Source organism: Balaenoptera acutorostrata, chromosome 13 (genome assembly GCF_949987535.1).
Source record: "Balaenoptera acutorostrata chromosome 13, mBalAcu1.1, whole genome shotgun sequence".
NCBI lineage: Eukaryota > Metazoa > Chordata > Mammalia > Artiodactyla > Balaenopteridae > Balaenoptera > Balaenoptera acutorostrata.
Window position 1 is genome coordinate 42529560 of NC_080076.1, and position 16375 is coordinate 42545934.

At 41.1% G+C, this 16375-nt stretch overlaps 1 protein-coding gene across 2 annotated transcripts; it reads left to right on the top strand.

Moving 5' to 3' along the window:
* Positions 1 to 6636: 6636 nt before the first annotated feature.
* On the top strand, positions 6637 to 14162 carry ZNF24 (zinc finger protein 24). 2 transcript variants are annotated; one of them, XM_007167073.2, is made up of 4 exons: positions 6637 to 6752; positions 8644 to 9146; positions 9405 to 9552; positions 11614 to 14162. In XM_007167073.2, exons 2-4 carry the CDS (start codon positions 8727 to 8729, stop codon positions 12150 to 12152), a joined length of 1107 nt encoding a protein of 368 aa, XP_007167135.1. In that variant the 5' UTR covers positions 6637 to 6752; positions 8644 to 8726; the 3' UTR covers positions 12153 to 14162. The 2 variants fall into 2 exon arrangements, with proteins under 2 accessions (XP_007167135.1, XP_007167136.1); XM_007167074.2 differs by lacking the exon at positions 6637 to 6752 and adding an exon at positions 7173 to 7437.
* Positions 14163 to 16375: the final 2213 nt, after the last annotated feature.

The window sequence follows — 16375 nt, forward strand, 5'->3', positions numbered from 1 at the left end:
ATGGAATGCTAAATGAACTATATATACCTAAAATAATTTTGAAAAGAAAAACAAAGTTGGAGGACTCATGCTACCAGATTTTAAGCAATTATTATAAAGCTATAGTAATCAAAGATGTGGTATTGAGATAGACACAGAGATCAAAGTAACATATTAGAGAGTTCAGAAAAAGATCCACACAAATATGGCTAACTGATTTTTTTTTATAAAGATGGAGGGCTTCCCTGGTGGTGCAGTGGTTAAGAATCCACTGCCAATGCAGGGGACACGGGTTCAAGCCCTGGTCCGGGAAGATTCCACATGCCGTGGAGCAACTGAGCCCGTGCGCCACAACTACTGAGCCTGCCTCCTAGAGCCCTCAAGCCACAACTACTGAGCCCGCGTGCCACAACTACTGAAGCCTGCACGCCTAGAGCCCATGCTCCACAACAAGAGAAGCCACCACAATGAGAAGCCTGCGCACCACAATGAAGAGTAGCCCCTGCTCGCCGCAACTAGTGAAAGCCCGCGCACAGCAACGAAAACCCAATGCAGCCAAAAGTAAATTAAAAAAAAAAAACAGATGGAAATTCAATGCAATAAAAACAAAACAAACTTTTTATCAAATAGAACAATTGGACATCTATATGGAAACACACATATACACAAACTCTCAACCTATAATTCATACCTTATATAAAAATTAATGTAATATAAATCATACATCTAATATTAAATGTAAAAATATAAAACTTCTAGAAGAAAACATGAGAGAATCTTCAGGTCCTGGTGTTAGGAATTCTTAACTATGACACCAAAAGGACTAGCCATAAAATTTAAAAATGGATAAACTGGAGTTCATCGAAATTAAACATCTTTCTCTGTGAAACACACTATTAAAATAATATAGAGATAGATATAATTTTTAATAGTGCTTTTCCAGATTCATACTCTATGTACCAAATATTGATTTTGGCTCAATATTTCTTTTTTTCACTTTTTAAAATTCAATTTATTCAAACTAAAAAAAGCAAAAATCATATATATTAGTCAGCTCCAGCTGCTATAACAAAATACTATAAACTGGGTGACTTAAATAACAGGAACTTAGTTCTTACAGTTCTGGAGGCTGGGAAATCCAAGGTCAAGGTGCCAGCTGATTTGGTTCCCAGGTGAGGGCTCTCTTCCTGTCTTGCAGATGGCCATCTTCTTGCCTTGTCTTCACATGGTGGAGAGAGAGAGGAAGCAAGCCTTGTCTTCACATGGTGGAGAGAGAGAGAAAGCAAGCTTTCTACGTCTCTTTTTATAAGGGAACGAATCCCATCATGGAGGCCCCACTCTCATGACCATATCTAACCTAATTACCTCCCAAAGGGCCCATCTTCAAATACCATCACACTGTGGGTTAGGGCTTCAACGTGTGAGTTTGGGTGGCGGGCACAAATATTCAGTCCCTAATACTATATGACCCAGCAATTCCACTTCTAGATATTTACTCTAGAGTGATAAAAACTTATGGTCACACAAAAGCATGTCCATTAATATTTATAGTAGCTCTATTCAAAATCGCCCAAATCTGGAATCAACCCAGAAGTCCTTCAATGGATGAATGGATAAACAAACTTGATACCTACAGTAAAATACTATTCAGCAATAAAATGAAATGAACTATTGAGACATGCAACAACATAGATGAATCTCAAAGGTAGTATGTTTAATGGAAGTTATGTAAAAGGTTAAATACTTTATGATTCCATTTGTATTACATTGTGTAAAAGTCATTGATGGATTATAAATCAGTGGTTGCCATGGGTTAGGGAGTAGGAAAGTTGTGAGTACATCTTGAGGGAGTTTTGTGGAATGATAGAACTATCCTGTATCATGATTTTGGTGGTAGTTTTACAATCTGTACATATTTTAAAACTCCTAGAGCTATCTGCTAAAACAGAACTAATTTTACTGTATATTAATTTCTTTTTTTTTTTTTTAATTAATTAATTAATTTTATTTTTGGCTGTGTTGGGTCTTCGTTTCTGTGCGAGGGCTTTCTCTAGTTGCGGCAAGCGGGGGCCACTCTTCATCGCGGTGCGCGGGCCTCTCACCATCGCGGCCTCTCTTGTTGCGGAGCACAGGCTCCAGACGCACAGGCTCAGTAGTTGTGGCTCACGGGCCTAGTTGCTCCGTGGCATGTGGGATCTTCCCAGACCAGGGCTCGAACCCGTGTCCCCTGCATTGGCAGGCGGATTCTCAACCACTGCACCACCAGGGAAGCCCTTAATTTCTTTTAAAAGGAGCAGAACTCCATGAAATGGAAAGAGCAAATAAACGAACCCAAAAGTTGTTACTTTGAAAGATTAATAAAATTGATAAACTTCAAGAAAAACTGATAAAGAAAAAGAAACAAGAGTACCAATTTCAGGAACGAAAAAGGGGACATCGCTACTGATCCTGTAGACAGGATATTAAGGAAATATTACGAACAACTTTATGCTAATACATCTGACAACTTACATGAGTTAGATAAATTTCTTGAAGTACAGAAACTACTGCCCCTTACATCTCATTGACCAGAACAGAATCATTTGGCCATTCCTAGCCGTTAGGGAGGCAAAGTGAATACATGGCAAAGAGAAACAGAGAAGTCATGGATGGTTTAGCTCAATCGCAACTTATTACCTATGGGCTGGGCACAGTGTTGGCCCCCAAATCAAAAAAATGAGGGGTGTATTAGAAGTAAGGGGGAGTACTTTACGTAGGAAGCTAACAATGCCTGCCACAGTTATCTTTTTAGTCACTTGCAATGAAAAGATTCCTGGTGCAGTGCATTTATTAGCTAAAATGGGATATTTAACCAGTGTATTTTAAATGCCCAGAGGGAGATACTTTTGAGCTGAGGAGAAGGTATGAGAGCTCCAAAATAATTGTTAGAGAAAATCCTAGAAAAGATAATTTTTGGATGAAATATGATAACACCAAATCTGAAGGTCTGTGTTTTTGTTCAGTGTGAAAACTTTTCTTACTTCACTTCCTTCATCTCGGGGTGCCTCCGTTCCCCTTCAGCATACTAATTCATTTAGGTGCCCCTGCTGGTATTCTTTTTTTTTTTTTCCTGCTGGTATTCTTAAGCCCTTTTACTGTAGCACTTCAACATTGTCTTGTAAATACTTGTTTTCTACGTCTATCTCCTGAACAAGATGGTAATGTTAAAAGAGGGAATCATGACTTCATTTTAATCATTTCTAGGTCTCTGGAACTCATCCAGGTAGCATCTGTCTGTTTTTGTTTGTTTGTTTGCTTTTAATTTTTACCATTAATTAATGGATGAGATGCTTTCAAGGCAAGGTTAAAAGATTTGGCTGGTAAAGAAACAAGAAGCCGTTTTTAGATTTAGACAGATTATTACTTACAGAGACAAAGCAAGAGTAGCCAAAGGTGTCAGCTCCCCATGAGCTTTTGTCTCACACACCAAAAGGATGACACCAAAACAAAAGGAGTTGGGTGACTGCAACCTGAGATGTGGGACCCTTTGTTGCTGAGGGGCTAATGCCACACTGCATATCTAAACCTTTATATAATCTGCAGCTGTACTCTAGGCTGGTGAGGCAGAAAGCCTCATCACAACCTGGGAAGCCTGGAGAAACTTCCCTGACAGCCTCCTGGAAGGACAGGGAGCTGAGTGGCAAATGGCCTATAGCAGTTCCTCATGAGCCTCTCATGTTCCAGGAGGATCGCAAGGTGTTCTGCCAAGACTCAGATCAGCTGCAGCACAAGCCTCGTTTCTGTGGCCTCTGTAGATATGTGCAAGGTCGTCAGGCACTGGCATGGAGCTATTCCCTACACAGTGTTGGCCCCCCAAAATCAAAATCAGGTTGCCCAGAGGATCATGATGCTCTATCTTTTTTGTTTTAAATAAATTTATTTATTTTTGGCTGCACTGGGTCTTCGTTGCTGCGCATGGTCTTTTCTCTAGTTGTGGAGAGTGGTGGCTTCTCTTGTGGAGCACGGGCTCTAGGCGCGCGGGCTTCGGTAGTTGTGGCTCTAGGGCTCTAGAGCACAGGCTCAGTAGTCGTGGTGCACGGGCTCAGTTGCTCTGTGGCATGTGTGATTTTCCCAGACCAGGGCTTGAATCCGTGTCCCCTGCATTGGCAGGCGGATTCTTAACAACTGCGCCATCAGGGAAGTCCATGATGCTCTATCTTGACTAGATCTTTAAGATAGCAACAGGGGCCACCATTCAGGGAAGAGTTCACATAGTGGGTGGGGCTCAGACGGATGGTGTTTCAAAACCGGGGTTGGTAGTCCCTGCCCTCAAACGAGTAAATTAGAGAGGAAAACTTCATCGTGGTTTCCATTTATTCTCTCAGAATTAGGAATGATAGAACGAATCCCAGGCAAAGTGTTTTGTAAAATTTTGCAACATTTTTAATCTCCCCAAGTATTTCTGTTTGATGTGTATCTTTTTAGTTTTCCAACATTAATTAGGTGTAAAAAAAAGAACTCTTAAAAAAAAAAAAAGAACTCTTAAAGCAAAACAAAAAACAAAAATGCCTTGAGCTACCTTTTAGAGTCACAGAAGAGAGAAAGGTTGGGAAGAGCAGCCAAGTAGGTTGGTGGCAGTAGGCAAGCAGGAGAGAAAAAAGTCTGGATTTCGGAAACCTCCTAAATGAAGAAAGAGAGAAGAGGCATCAGAAGTCGCAGGGGTTCTGGGGAGGCAAAGCTCTAGTCAGAGAGTAGAGCAGTGCTATACCATCAGCTTCTAACTCACTTGCTCTCTCATTCACAAATCCAGCAGAGACTTGAGGGCTCTTTGCAAAGGGCACTTTCCTGAAAGAGGCAGAAAGCTGAAGACTGAGGATCTTGGAATGCTTCTGGAAGGCTGGACCTGCACTTCTAACACAGACCTTAAACAACAGGGCTTTTTTTTTTTTTTTTTTTTTTTTTTTTTTTTTTAATTTTTTTTTTTATTTATTTATGGCTGTGTTGGGTCTTCGTTTCTGTGCGAGGGCTTTCTCTAGTTGTGGCAAGCGGGGGCCACTCCTCATCGCGGTGCGCGGGCCTCTCACTATTGCGGCCTCTCTTGTTGTGGAGCACAGGTTCCAGATGCGCAGGCTCAGTAATTGTGGCTCACGGGCCCAGCCGCTCTGCGGCATGTGGGATCTTCCCAGACCAGGGCTCGAACCCGTGTCCTCTGCATTGGCAGGCGGATTCTCAACCACTGCGCCACCAGGGAAGCCCAACAGGGCTCTTTTGTGTGGTTTCTGAGGCCTATGTACCAGGCAGTCAGCATCCTGGGACTACTAGGTGGGGATACTGCGGTGAACAAGACAGGCAAGGTCCTTGCCCTTAGGGGACTTATGGAGAAAAACAAAACAAAACAAAAAACAGAGAAATGAATAAGTGGGCTCACTTCTACCCGGTGCTTGAGAGTGGGGAGGCTTCTGGGAGGAAAGGTGGTCAGGGAGGCTGAGGATCCTGGGCCACAATGAGCCTAAGAGCTGGGGAGTGGGGTGGGGTGGAGATGGGATTGGGGGCAAGGAACAGATTACAGGGGCCCTTAGAGACAAATGTCAGGAGTTTTTATGTCATAATTAAGGCAGTAGGGATCCACTGAAGGCCTTTAAATAGGGGATGAAATGATCTGATTTATGTTTTTATAGCTACTTTATTTATTTATTTATTTATTTATTTATATTTATGGCTGTGTTGGGTCTTCGGTTCGTGCGAGGGCTTTCTCCAGTTGCGGCAAGTGGGGGCCACTCTTCATCGCGGTGCGGGGACCGCTCTTCATCGCGGTGCGCGGGCCTTTCACTATCGCGGCCCCTCCCGTTGCGGGGCACAGGCTCCAGACGCGCAGGCTCAGTAGTTGTGGCTCACGGGCCCAGCTGCTCCGTGGCATGTGGGATCTTCCGAGACCAGGGCTCGAACCCGTGTCCCCTGCATTAGCAGGCAGATTCTCAACCACTGCGCCACCAGGGAAGCCCCTGATTTATGTTTTTAAACGATCACGTTGGCAGCTGTTTTGTAGTATAAAATGTCAAGCCTGAAGTCAGAAGGTGACCACGCATTCTGCAAATTCAATGTGCGATCATTGCCAAAGCTCTTGGTTAAGAGTCTCATTTTGTTTACCTGACACATAAATTGGTCATACTAAAGCTCTATAGCATAGCAAGTGGGAGGCAAAGGTTAGAGTCATGCCTTGGTTTTAAATCTTGCTTCCCACTTACTAGTTATGAGCTCTCGGCAAGCTATTTACTTGTGCCGCGATTATCTCAGCTGTGAAATGGGGATAATAAAAGTTCTTACCATCTTAGAGTTGTTGTGAAAATTAAATTACAATACATGTAAAGCATGGTGACAGTGCCTGGTACGATTTAGTTAGCATTCATAAACATTAGCTTTTGTTACTTCTGTCAGAGGATTATTGTGAGGATCACATGAGATAATGCATGTGAAAAGGCTTATGAAACCGTAAGACTATCTTAGTGGCAGAATTCTTTCTTTTCCTTGTCTTTTAAGCGGAACACAGAAGGCTGGGCTATCCGGAGGAAAGAGGCGCCAGGCCAAGCGTAGCCTCAAAGCAGTCATTGTCGTCGGACAGCCCTTCCCCCGGCCCGGAGCGCATCTCCATGGTAACGCGGTGCTTCGCCTCCCCCCGCCTCCTGGGGCCCGCAGACCGGAAGCAGTCCGCGCCGGGGGCTGCTGGGAAACCGCTTGTGAGTGGCGTTTGTGCGTCCGCCGTGCACAGCGAAGCGGCTGCGGTTCCCGAGCCCGAGGTTTGCGCGAGAGTGGGGGGAAGGGCGTGAGGGGGACTCTGGGCTACGGGCTGCGGACCGCTTTGGCAAGAGTCAGCGGAGAAGCCTGGCGGGGACCTTTCTCGGCTTCCCGGGAGGCGCGGGGGGGCAGGCCGCGATCTCCGTGCCCGGCAGTTGGGGGACGGCGAGGGGTAGACGGAAAGCCAGATTGGGCTTTCAGCACCTTCGGAGACTCCTCCACCCCTTGTGTCTTCCGCGACCCTTGCCTTCCCCTCCCCCATCGGCCGGTTTTGTTCTATTTCGAGGCCCTGGCATCTCGCGGAGAGTTCTGGGATTCTTTTCGGGCGGAGGTGGGAGTGGGCGGACCTCGCGCGGGGCCTGCCGGGACTTGTAGTTCAGCCGGCCGCGGGCGGAAGTACCGTGGCTTCGACGCTGTTGTGGCAGGGTGGCTCTTGGTCTAACGAAAGCCGCCGCCGCGAGTGCGGGGAAGAAGGGCTGGAATCGCTGGGGTGGGGGCGGGGTTCGCAGCGGCACTCTGCAGGAGTGAGTGGGGAGGTCACTTGGAACGGGGCTCCCCGCCCACGCACCGTCGGGACCGCGAGCCTGCTCTCCCTGCACCTCCTCGCGTCCCACGGGCAGGGTGCTGTATGAGAACGTAAAAGGAAGAGAAATTTATTTTTTGTAGACTGTTTGAGCCGTCGATAAGGTAGGGTCTTGGAATAGGAACAAACGAATCTGTAGGCCAAACCTACGTGTTTGTAAGGCCGCCACACTCCAGAGTATTTAATTACACCTGTATGTATATTACCTAATAAGATCTTTTCCGATTCCTAGTCTCATGGGGTTACGGAAAGTTTTTTGGAAATTACTGGCTTTCACGTTCCGGGTCCTGAATAGGTACTCAATAGTAGCTGCATGGCTCATTCCTAATGGGTATTGTAAACAATGGCATGGGCATGACTGTGCAAATACTAAGGAAAGGATCAGAAATAGCACAAGGTTTCCCTGAAGGTAGAAGCCAGGGAGCCTGTGAGTCACCCAGTGTAAGGACAAGAGTCTGCACCACTGCACGAAGTTACGGTGTTATGAGAGTGCCTTTTCTTCGAAGAATTTTACTGTGATTAATGCCTGTCATTACAAATGTAAAGGTACTTACGGTGCGGTGGGTGACTGATTAATACTTAAGTTTTATAACACATAGTGGTTAATTTTGATCGACATTATGTATCTGTTACTGAGCAAGTGAATGTTTTTTTCACGTATATTATAACTCCAGGGAGTTCTTAAACATTTTGAAAATATTTCTTAGCCCTTAAAACACATTTGTCAAAAGAAATTTTTTAAGCAGATAATGAAAAAGCAGTCCCTGCTTTTGAGGTGACCTAAGTGTGTCAGGGAACACCAGTTATGAATTGCAAATAATGTGTTCAAGGGTCAGATGCATTTAAATAACACTGAAGTGGTCTGGTGCTTACTTGGATTCTTTTGATTGTTGAAATAGGTTTTGTAGGTCATAGATAGGCAAACTTTTTCTCTAAAGGGCCAGAGTAAATGCTAGGTTTTTCATGCCCTATAGTGTCTATTGCAACTACTAAATTCTGCTATTGTAGCGTGAACAAATAAATAAAATTTATGGAGACAATTTCATATCATTTTCACATGTCATGGAGTGTTCTTTTGATTTCTTTCAACCATGTCAAAATGTGAAAACTCTTCTTAGTACAAGCATTGTACAAAAATGGGCACCAGGCTAGATTTGGCCATGAGCTGTAGTTTGCCAACTTCTGGTTTAGGTTATTGATTGGAATTTTTAACCTAGTAAAAGAATACATTTTTATTTCCTTTAATCAGTATGTGTCCAAATTCTTAGAATATTTGGTCATTTATATATTTTTCATTTCTTGTGCCTCAGGAGTGCCTGTGAAGAAAACGGGGTATTTCCCTGAGGCCTATATCCTACCTTGATTGTCTTTTCTTGAAGTATTATAAATCAGGATGTCTGCACAGTCAGTGGAAGAGGATTCAATACTTATCATCCCAACTCCAGATGAAGAGGAAAAAATTCTGAGAGTGAAGTTGGAGGAGGATCCTGATGGCGAAGAGGGGTCAAGTATCCCCTGGAACCATCTCCCTGACCCGGAGGTTTTCCGGCAGCGATTCAGGCAGTTTGGATACCAGGATTCACCTGGGCCCCGTGAAGCTGTGAGCCAGCTTCGGGAACTTTGCCGTCTATGGCTCAGGCCAGAGACACACACAAAAGAACAAATCTTGGAGCTGGTAGTACTGGAGCAGTTTGTTGCCATCCTACCCAAGGAGCTACAGACTTGGGTTCGAGAGCATCATCCAGAGAATGGAGAGGAGGCAGTGACGGTGCTGGAGGATTTAGAGAGTGAACTGGATGACCCTGGACAGCCGGTAAGCCTGATGTGTCACGTTCCTGGGTCAGGAGCATTGGCATGGCAGTAGGCGCAGCTGCTGAATTAATTCCACTCAACTAAGTTAAAATTATGTTTCTGTGTCGCTCCCCCGCCACCCCCCCCCCCCGGCCATTATCTATGCTTCTTTGCCATCTAGGCCTCTGCAGCATATGTTCTGTATGGTTTCTTTTGTGTGCGTTTAGTTTTGATTCTCATCACGTTCGTTCTCAACTGAACGAAACCCTATCATTTCCAGGTTTCTCTTCGACGACGAAAACGGGAAGTGTTAGTAGAGGAGATGGTATCTCAAGAAGAAGCTCAGGGATTACCAAGTTCTGAGCTCGATGCCGTGGAAAACCAGCTCAAGTGGGCATCCTGGGAGCTCCATTCCCTAAGGCACTGTGGTGAGGACCCCATGTGGGCAGGAGGGTGAAAGAGGGTGTGGGCCTTTTGTCCGGAACTCTTTGCTTGTTTTTACTGTGAGGGAGGGGGTGGTAATCACCTTAACTTGATTGCTTAGACATAGACACACTGTAGGATTTTGATTCTTTTCTAATAACAGTTGGTTTGCTAACCTCAGGTCCTTTATTCCTTGACATTAACATCATCAGCCTTTTCTTCTCTTTTACTTCTTTCTTTGAAGGCCTATCCATTTCAGGCTGGCATTTGCCTTACTCTGAGCCAGCACCCACCTGTAGACCAGGTCCCCCTGTTTCGCATGCAGTATTGCTTATTTGCCATCTGTTTCACATCCTTTTATCCTGCCTGCTCTTCCTGGTACAATAAGCTTACCTGATACCTCTTCAAATCTAGTTTTTTTGTTTATAGTTTATCACTGAAGCGTTTTCTGAATTTTTAGCATTTTTCGTGTGTTTTTTTCTTCAAACATCCTACCTAAAGTCATTTTTGTTTCCTAAGAAGCTTCTTTTGTAGAAATGGTATTTAGAGAAAATTCTTTTTTTCACCTTTTCTAAGTATTTATGCAAAAATATGGCCACTAGCTATGATAAATATAAGTACAGAAAAATTAAGTAGAAAGCTCATAATTCACTAAGGCTATTCTTTCCCAGTATCTTGGCAGTTAAAGCCACATACTTACTTATTTTGATACAACCCCGTATATTCCTAAAGCTGCTACATTTCTTTTTCATATTTATATGAATTAAAATGAAATTTTGTTCGAGACTGCTTTGGGAATCATTCCTTGAGGTAGTTAGAGGTAATGCTAGTGTAATGAGCTCTGAGCAGGCTTCCCCTCTGAATTATGGGGCATTCTTTTAAAGTTTGAGAACCACTGTCTTTGGTTGTTGGAGGTGGCATCTTCCTGGGAACTTCTCCCCTGCCTGAACTTTAGGATAATTCTCGCCTCTTTTTAAGTAGCCTCATTTTAGCAGTCTGGTCTCTACCACACTTGGGAGCTCAATTCTTTGTGTGCCATTTGTCACCTTCACACTCACTTCTCTGTTCTTCAAGTCTCCAGACCTCACTGATCCCCTCTAACTCTTCAGCGTCTCTTTGTCAGCCTTCTTTTCTGACTATCCCTTTCTTAATCATTTGTTACAGATTTGCTCACTGTTTACAACTTTTTTGAGCAGTGCTGTTCACCCTTTAGTAACTGTTTATTCTTTAAGGCTTGAAGTTTCAGGAAGGTCTTAAAGGAGACTCGCTCATAATCACTGCCTGCCTACAGGTGGGTGATGGTACCTCATGTTGGTAATTTGGTCCGTTCGTTCACTGAACACATCTAACTGAGGCCTGGAAGTAACAACTCATCTAAATACAGTGACAAATACCAAATACATGAGGCTGCTTTTAAAGGAAAACTTTCAGTTATTAAAGGTGCATTGAATTTGTAAGTGTCATGTCCCAAGTTAACACAGGATACTCTCAGCTTACCTTCAGCTTCTTGTCAGGACTCCTATTTTCTCCTTTTAGTCTGATCTTGGCTGTGACCTGCCTTGTCCTGCTCATTTTAGAAATAGTCACTTTCTGACAGATTGGTGGTTATTTACACATTGTATTTTGATATAATTTCTCCCTTTTTCAAAGCAAAAGAATATTAAAATGATTTCTAATGGCCAATTTTATTTTATTTTTCTCCAGACCTAGCTGTATCACTTTGTCTCTAACAAACTTAGACTCTCTAAAAAAATCTGCCATTTTTCTGCCCTTTGGTTTTTGACTACTATTGTATAACCCACTCCCTTATGTTACCACTTTTATTAGGATACAACCTTTTAATTTCTCATATGTTCCCATGCTCTCACTTCATTAACCTCATAATCAGTCGTTTCATTTTTTTTCTTTTTTGAGAGTAGGTAACCTTATCACCAGTTTTCATAGTGCTGTTTATAGACGTATGCAAGCTATTTACTTTTAGTTCATTTTTTAAAAAAATTTTTCTTCATGTTTCTTTCCTCTCAGAATAGGAAATGAGTGATATTTACATTTTCTGTTTATTTCAGATGATGATGCTAGGACTGAAAATGGAGCGCTAGCTCCAAAGCAGGAGATTCCTTCAGCAGTAGAATCTCATGAAGTACCTGGCACTCTCAATATAGGTGTTCCTCAAATTTTTAAATATGGAGAAACCTGTTTCCCCAAGGGCAGGTTTGAAAGAAAGAGAAATCCCTCCCGAAAGAAACAACATATATGCGATGAATGTGGAAAACACTTCAGTCAGGGCTCAGCCCTTATTCTTCATCAAAGAATCCACAGTGGGGAGAAACCCTATGGATGTGTTGAGTGTGGGAAAGCATTCAGCAGGAGTTCCATCCTTGTGCAACACCAGAGAGTCCATACTGGAGAAAAACCTTACAAATGTCTCGAATGTGGAAAAGCCTTTAGCCAGAATTCTGGGCTTATTAATCATCAGAGAATCCATACTGGGGAGAAACCTTATGAATGCGTTCAGTGTGGGAAATCCTATAGTCAAAGCTCAAATCTTTTTAGGCATCAGCGAAGACACAATGCAGAGAAACTTCTCAATGTTGTGAAAGTTTAAGAAATGAAAAAAAAAAAAAATCAGCACTCAGGTCTTTTTCTTCTGAAATGAAGACAAAATTAAAAACATGAAATGATACATAATAGTTTTCCTATAGACTTAGAAAATCCACTGGGAAATGTAGAAAATCTTCACCCACTATTATTATCTTATCTTGAAAGAAATGGTGTCATACCTGCCTAGAAACTGAAATTTTAAACTTAATTCAGGTGTTAATGCCTAAATCTTCCATGTGATGTTTATATTCTTATTATTTTTCCAAATGATGAACTACCTGATTCTTTGTCCCTTTGTTAAAACTTTTCTTCTTAGACAGGTATGTTATTTGTGTTGATCATTGAAATCTTCTTTACAAGGATACATTCCTTTCTACATTGAAAAGCAATGTAGGAATTGTAAAATCTGAAAACTGAAACCATTTTTTGAAATTTACCAGTTTTCTTTTACCTAATTTGAATATGCATTCAGAAAATAGAAGATAAAGGATGACCAAAAACCTCAAAGTGAAATGAGCCTTAAAACTCAGATAAGAAGTGATGGTGATGAAACATCAAAAAGTGAATGGGACACCTAGATTGGGGAAGATTGACAAATACTTTGATCCAAGAATTGAAGTATATCAAGAATTTATCTAGGTGTAGTTAGTTTCCTGCCTGCAGGAAAACTCAAAAATAGCTCATCTTACCTGTAATTGGGAAGCATCCCACTAATGAAAATAATGTCCTCTCATGTATCATTAGAAAGTGGACAGTCTAAACAAACAGTTGTAAAACTATGAAGGTAGAAATTATAACACTAGGGAAAGATTTGTAGTGAATGGCAGTGTTGAAGGGCAAATGTAAACAAGAGTGATGGTCTGTCTTGGCTTTTAGAAAACAAAAGACTTGAAGATCTAAGTCGTTATTATTTTTCCTTCATTTTTGTTAAGGACAGAAAAATCCCTGACAGGTGGGCAACAAGTATCAGGTTTGCGATTTTATTCCTTTGATACAAAGGAATTGAACACCAGGCTAACAAAGCAGCCACGCATTTATTAAATTTTCTACCGACAAGGCACTGTGCTAGGTACTGTAACCCTGCCATAATTAGGTAGGTATTTCTTCCACTGTAAATCATTGGGGGTTGGTACAAAGCTGTTGCATGTGAGTTAGCCTCTTCCCCCACCTCTGAGATTCCTAGAGCCATAGTTGTCTTACCAGGATGTTGTATTTGGGTAAAGGAAGACTCAGCTCAAAGAGCTAGCCAGCTCTTCAGCAATCTTCAGAGGTGAGTCTGAGATAACTATCACAGTTTGGAGGTTTGTGGGTCTTTTATTAAAAAAAAAAAAAAAAGCTAATCAATCTCCAGTAGCATTGAGGTTATACTTACATGTTAAGTTGAATGGGTTCTATTTAAAAAAAAAAAAAGAACTAGGTTATAACAACTAGTTTATTAACTGTCAGAGTTGGTGGAACTATTTTTTTTTTTTTCATTTTAAGTCTTAACACATTTTTTTAATGTATAAAAATAATACACATTGTAGTAGTAGGATCATATACTCCTTGTCTGAGAATCCCAAGTACTGTGGTTCTGTTTAGTGGAAAACTCTGAAAGTTAAAATATAGATATGAGAAAAGGCTTTTTTATAGTGGGCATAATTGTGTGGAAAATGACCCATGTGAATAAAAATATTTCATAGTTCCAGAGGTTTTGGTTACATCTGGTACTTGGATCAAATTAAAAAATGGAAGGTGAGATTTGCATGAGCCTGTTAAAAAGCATACTAATGCGAGGCCAGCTGGTGGAGAAATGAGGCAGAATGGAGCTTGTTTATAGATTTTCTGATAACAATTATAAGAAATGTGCTTTATAGATTAAGATTTATTGAAGTATAAATATGTAGTAATGATATAATGTATTTTAAGTTATACAAGAATATGTAGGGACTTTTGTTTGGGTCTTCTCTTTGTGGCTGAGAGGAAACAAGTCAATGTCCAATAAAGCTATAAATTCCTCTACTCTAAGATAAAACGGTCTTGGGTTGATTGATTTATTTATTTATAACTGGCTTCTTTCCAAGTAGGTTTTGAGGTGGCATATTTGGAATACTGCTGGGATGACAGAATTCTCTTATCAGAGTAGGTAAGAAGGGAATAACCTCTTGGTGGCTAGAATTTCATGTTTTTTTTTAGATCTTATTTTTCCTGTATACAAAGAAGCTTCCCTGTGGTACATTTTTCATAAATGCCAAAGATGTTTGGTATAATGTGAGAGCTTAGAGAAAGTATTTGAGTTGGCAAATATGAGGTTGTCTTGCCATCTCCGATACCTGTACGTTGTTTAGAAAGGATTCTGAAACTAAGGCAAGGCTCTGGGGGGAAAATGGATTGGACCCAAAAAAACTGTGTGACAATACACATGAAAAGGAAGTGATGGTCTGTGTACTCGCCATCTCTGGTTAGTCTAAGTTCCCGCTAGACAAATTGATTTTAAATAACTATTTGGTGATTTATGATTTCATCCAGACATTCATTTACGTTAACACAGATAATCATATTGGCGATTCTAGGGGGGTGCCCAGCCTCTGATGAAGTGGTGATCTGGCAGTTGCCAAGCAGTGGCATCTGTTGGGTTATCAAATGAGCAGTCATTGTTAACGGCATGCAGACTGCTGATGCCTGTCCAGTAGCCACTGAGCATTTATTTGCTCATTACTGCTAAATTTTCTTTTGGTTTTCTTGGAGGGTGAACTCCCCACATTCACACCCAGTTGGCACTTGATCATTTAGCAATATGTCTAATACATTCATGTAAGTTCAAGGGAGAGTTCTGTGTACTGAAGTAATCTGCATGCCAGACATTGGATTAGACACTTTACCTATCTCACTTAGATTTGTAGACTAGGAAAGCAAGATTTAGAGATTGTGTGACTTGCATGTGGCCAATTAGAGCTAAAACTCAAATCTAGTTCTGTGAATTCCAGGGATGTATATTTTTTCACAGTGCAATGAATGATGGCTATTAAACCTTGATTGATAAATTTTATGCTTTTATCTTATGGTTAACAAATGTAAAAGCTATTAAAACATGCTCGTTTGAGTTTTCTACAGTACAGAAATGTAAAATGAAAAAGGACATTCCTTTTCACGGTTTTAACACAGAAGTAATAATTATTTGGTTTGCTGTTCTTCCAGACTTAGACATATATGTAAGCAAAAATGTGTTAATAGCTGACACGTCACTGTATACAGGCACTGTTGGAAGTGCTTTACCATGGATTAACTCTTAATCCTCACAGCGATCATATGAGTGTGGTAGGTACATATCCGTATTTTACATGAACTGCACTGAACCTTGCCTCCTCTCCCTCCCACTTTGATGTAGACATTGTTTTTTTATGGCTACATACTAATCCATTGCATCAATACACTAACTTATTTAGCCAACCCCTATTGGTAGGTAATTTGGTTATTTCTGATTCTTTATTATAGGTAAACGTAGAGTTAACATCCGTATATATTTTGCTGCCTGTGTGGGTATTTCTGTGGGATAAATAGCTAGAAGTGGAATTATTGCATCAGAAAACATGCACATTTAACATTTTGAGAAATACCATCAAAAAGATTGTACCACTTTACAACTTCATCAGTAGTCAGAGTGCCTCTTTGCCTACACTCCCACCAACCCTGAATCCTTCAATATTTTTGCCACTCTGATAGGCAAAAATTTATCTTTCTTTTCTTTGTTAATAAGAAGGAACATCTTTTCATATGTTTATTGGCCATTTTCATTTCCTATTGTGAATTGCGTTTCCCCATTTTTTTTTAAATTATGGAAGTATAAATGACTACCATCTCCGTGTACTTAACTTTTATACAAGACTGAAGAGAGACCCTTTTCTGCAGCGTTTCCTATCACATTCCACTGCCCACAGTTTAGTATACATTCTTCTGGTCTCCTTTCCATAATTTTCATGTGAATATACATACACATATAAATGCTGTTTTTACATAAATAGGATCATATATATGTATTCTGCAGCTTGCTTTTTTTTTTTTTGTCTCAAACAGATCCTGAGGTCTTTAAATTTCTTTAATGGTTGAATAGTATTCAATACTATGAAAATACCATTATTTAACTATTCCCTTATTTTTTTCTTTTGCTATTACATTGCCGAAGTAAAGATCTCTTTCATATCTCTTTGTGCATGTGTGTGAATATGTCTTTAGAATGGAGTATAAGGT

Bases quoted from the DNA above. Each gene is read 5' to 3' on its own strand.
- ZNF24 (XM_007167073.2), top strand. From the start codon at position 8,727: ATGTCTGCACAGTCAGTGGAAGAGGATTCAATACTTATCATCCCAACT. The intron at 9,147-9,404 runs GTAAGCCTGATG...TATCATTTCCAG, and splicing joins TGGATGACCCTGGACAGCCG to GTTTCTCTTCGACGACGAAA. The intron at 9,553-11,613 runs GTGAGGACCCCA...TGTTTATTTCAG, and splicing joins CCATTCCCTAAGGCACTGTG to ATGATGATGCTAGGACTGAA.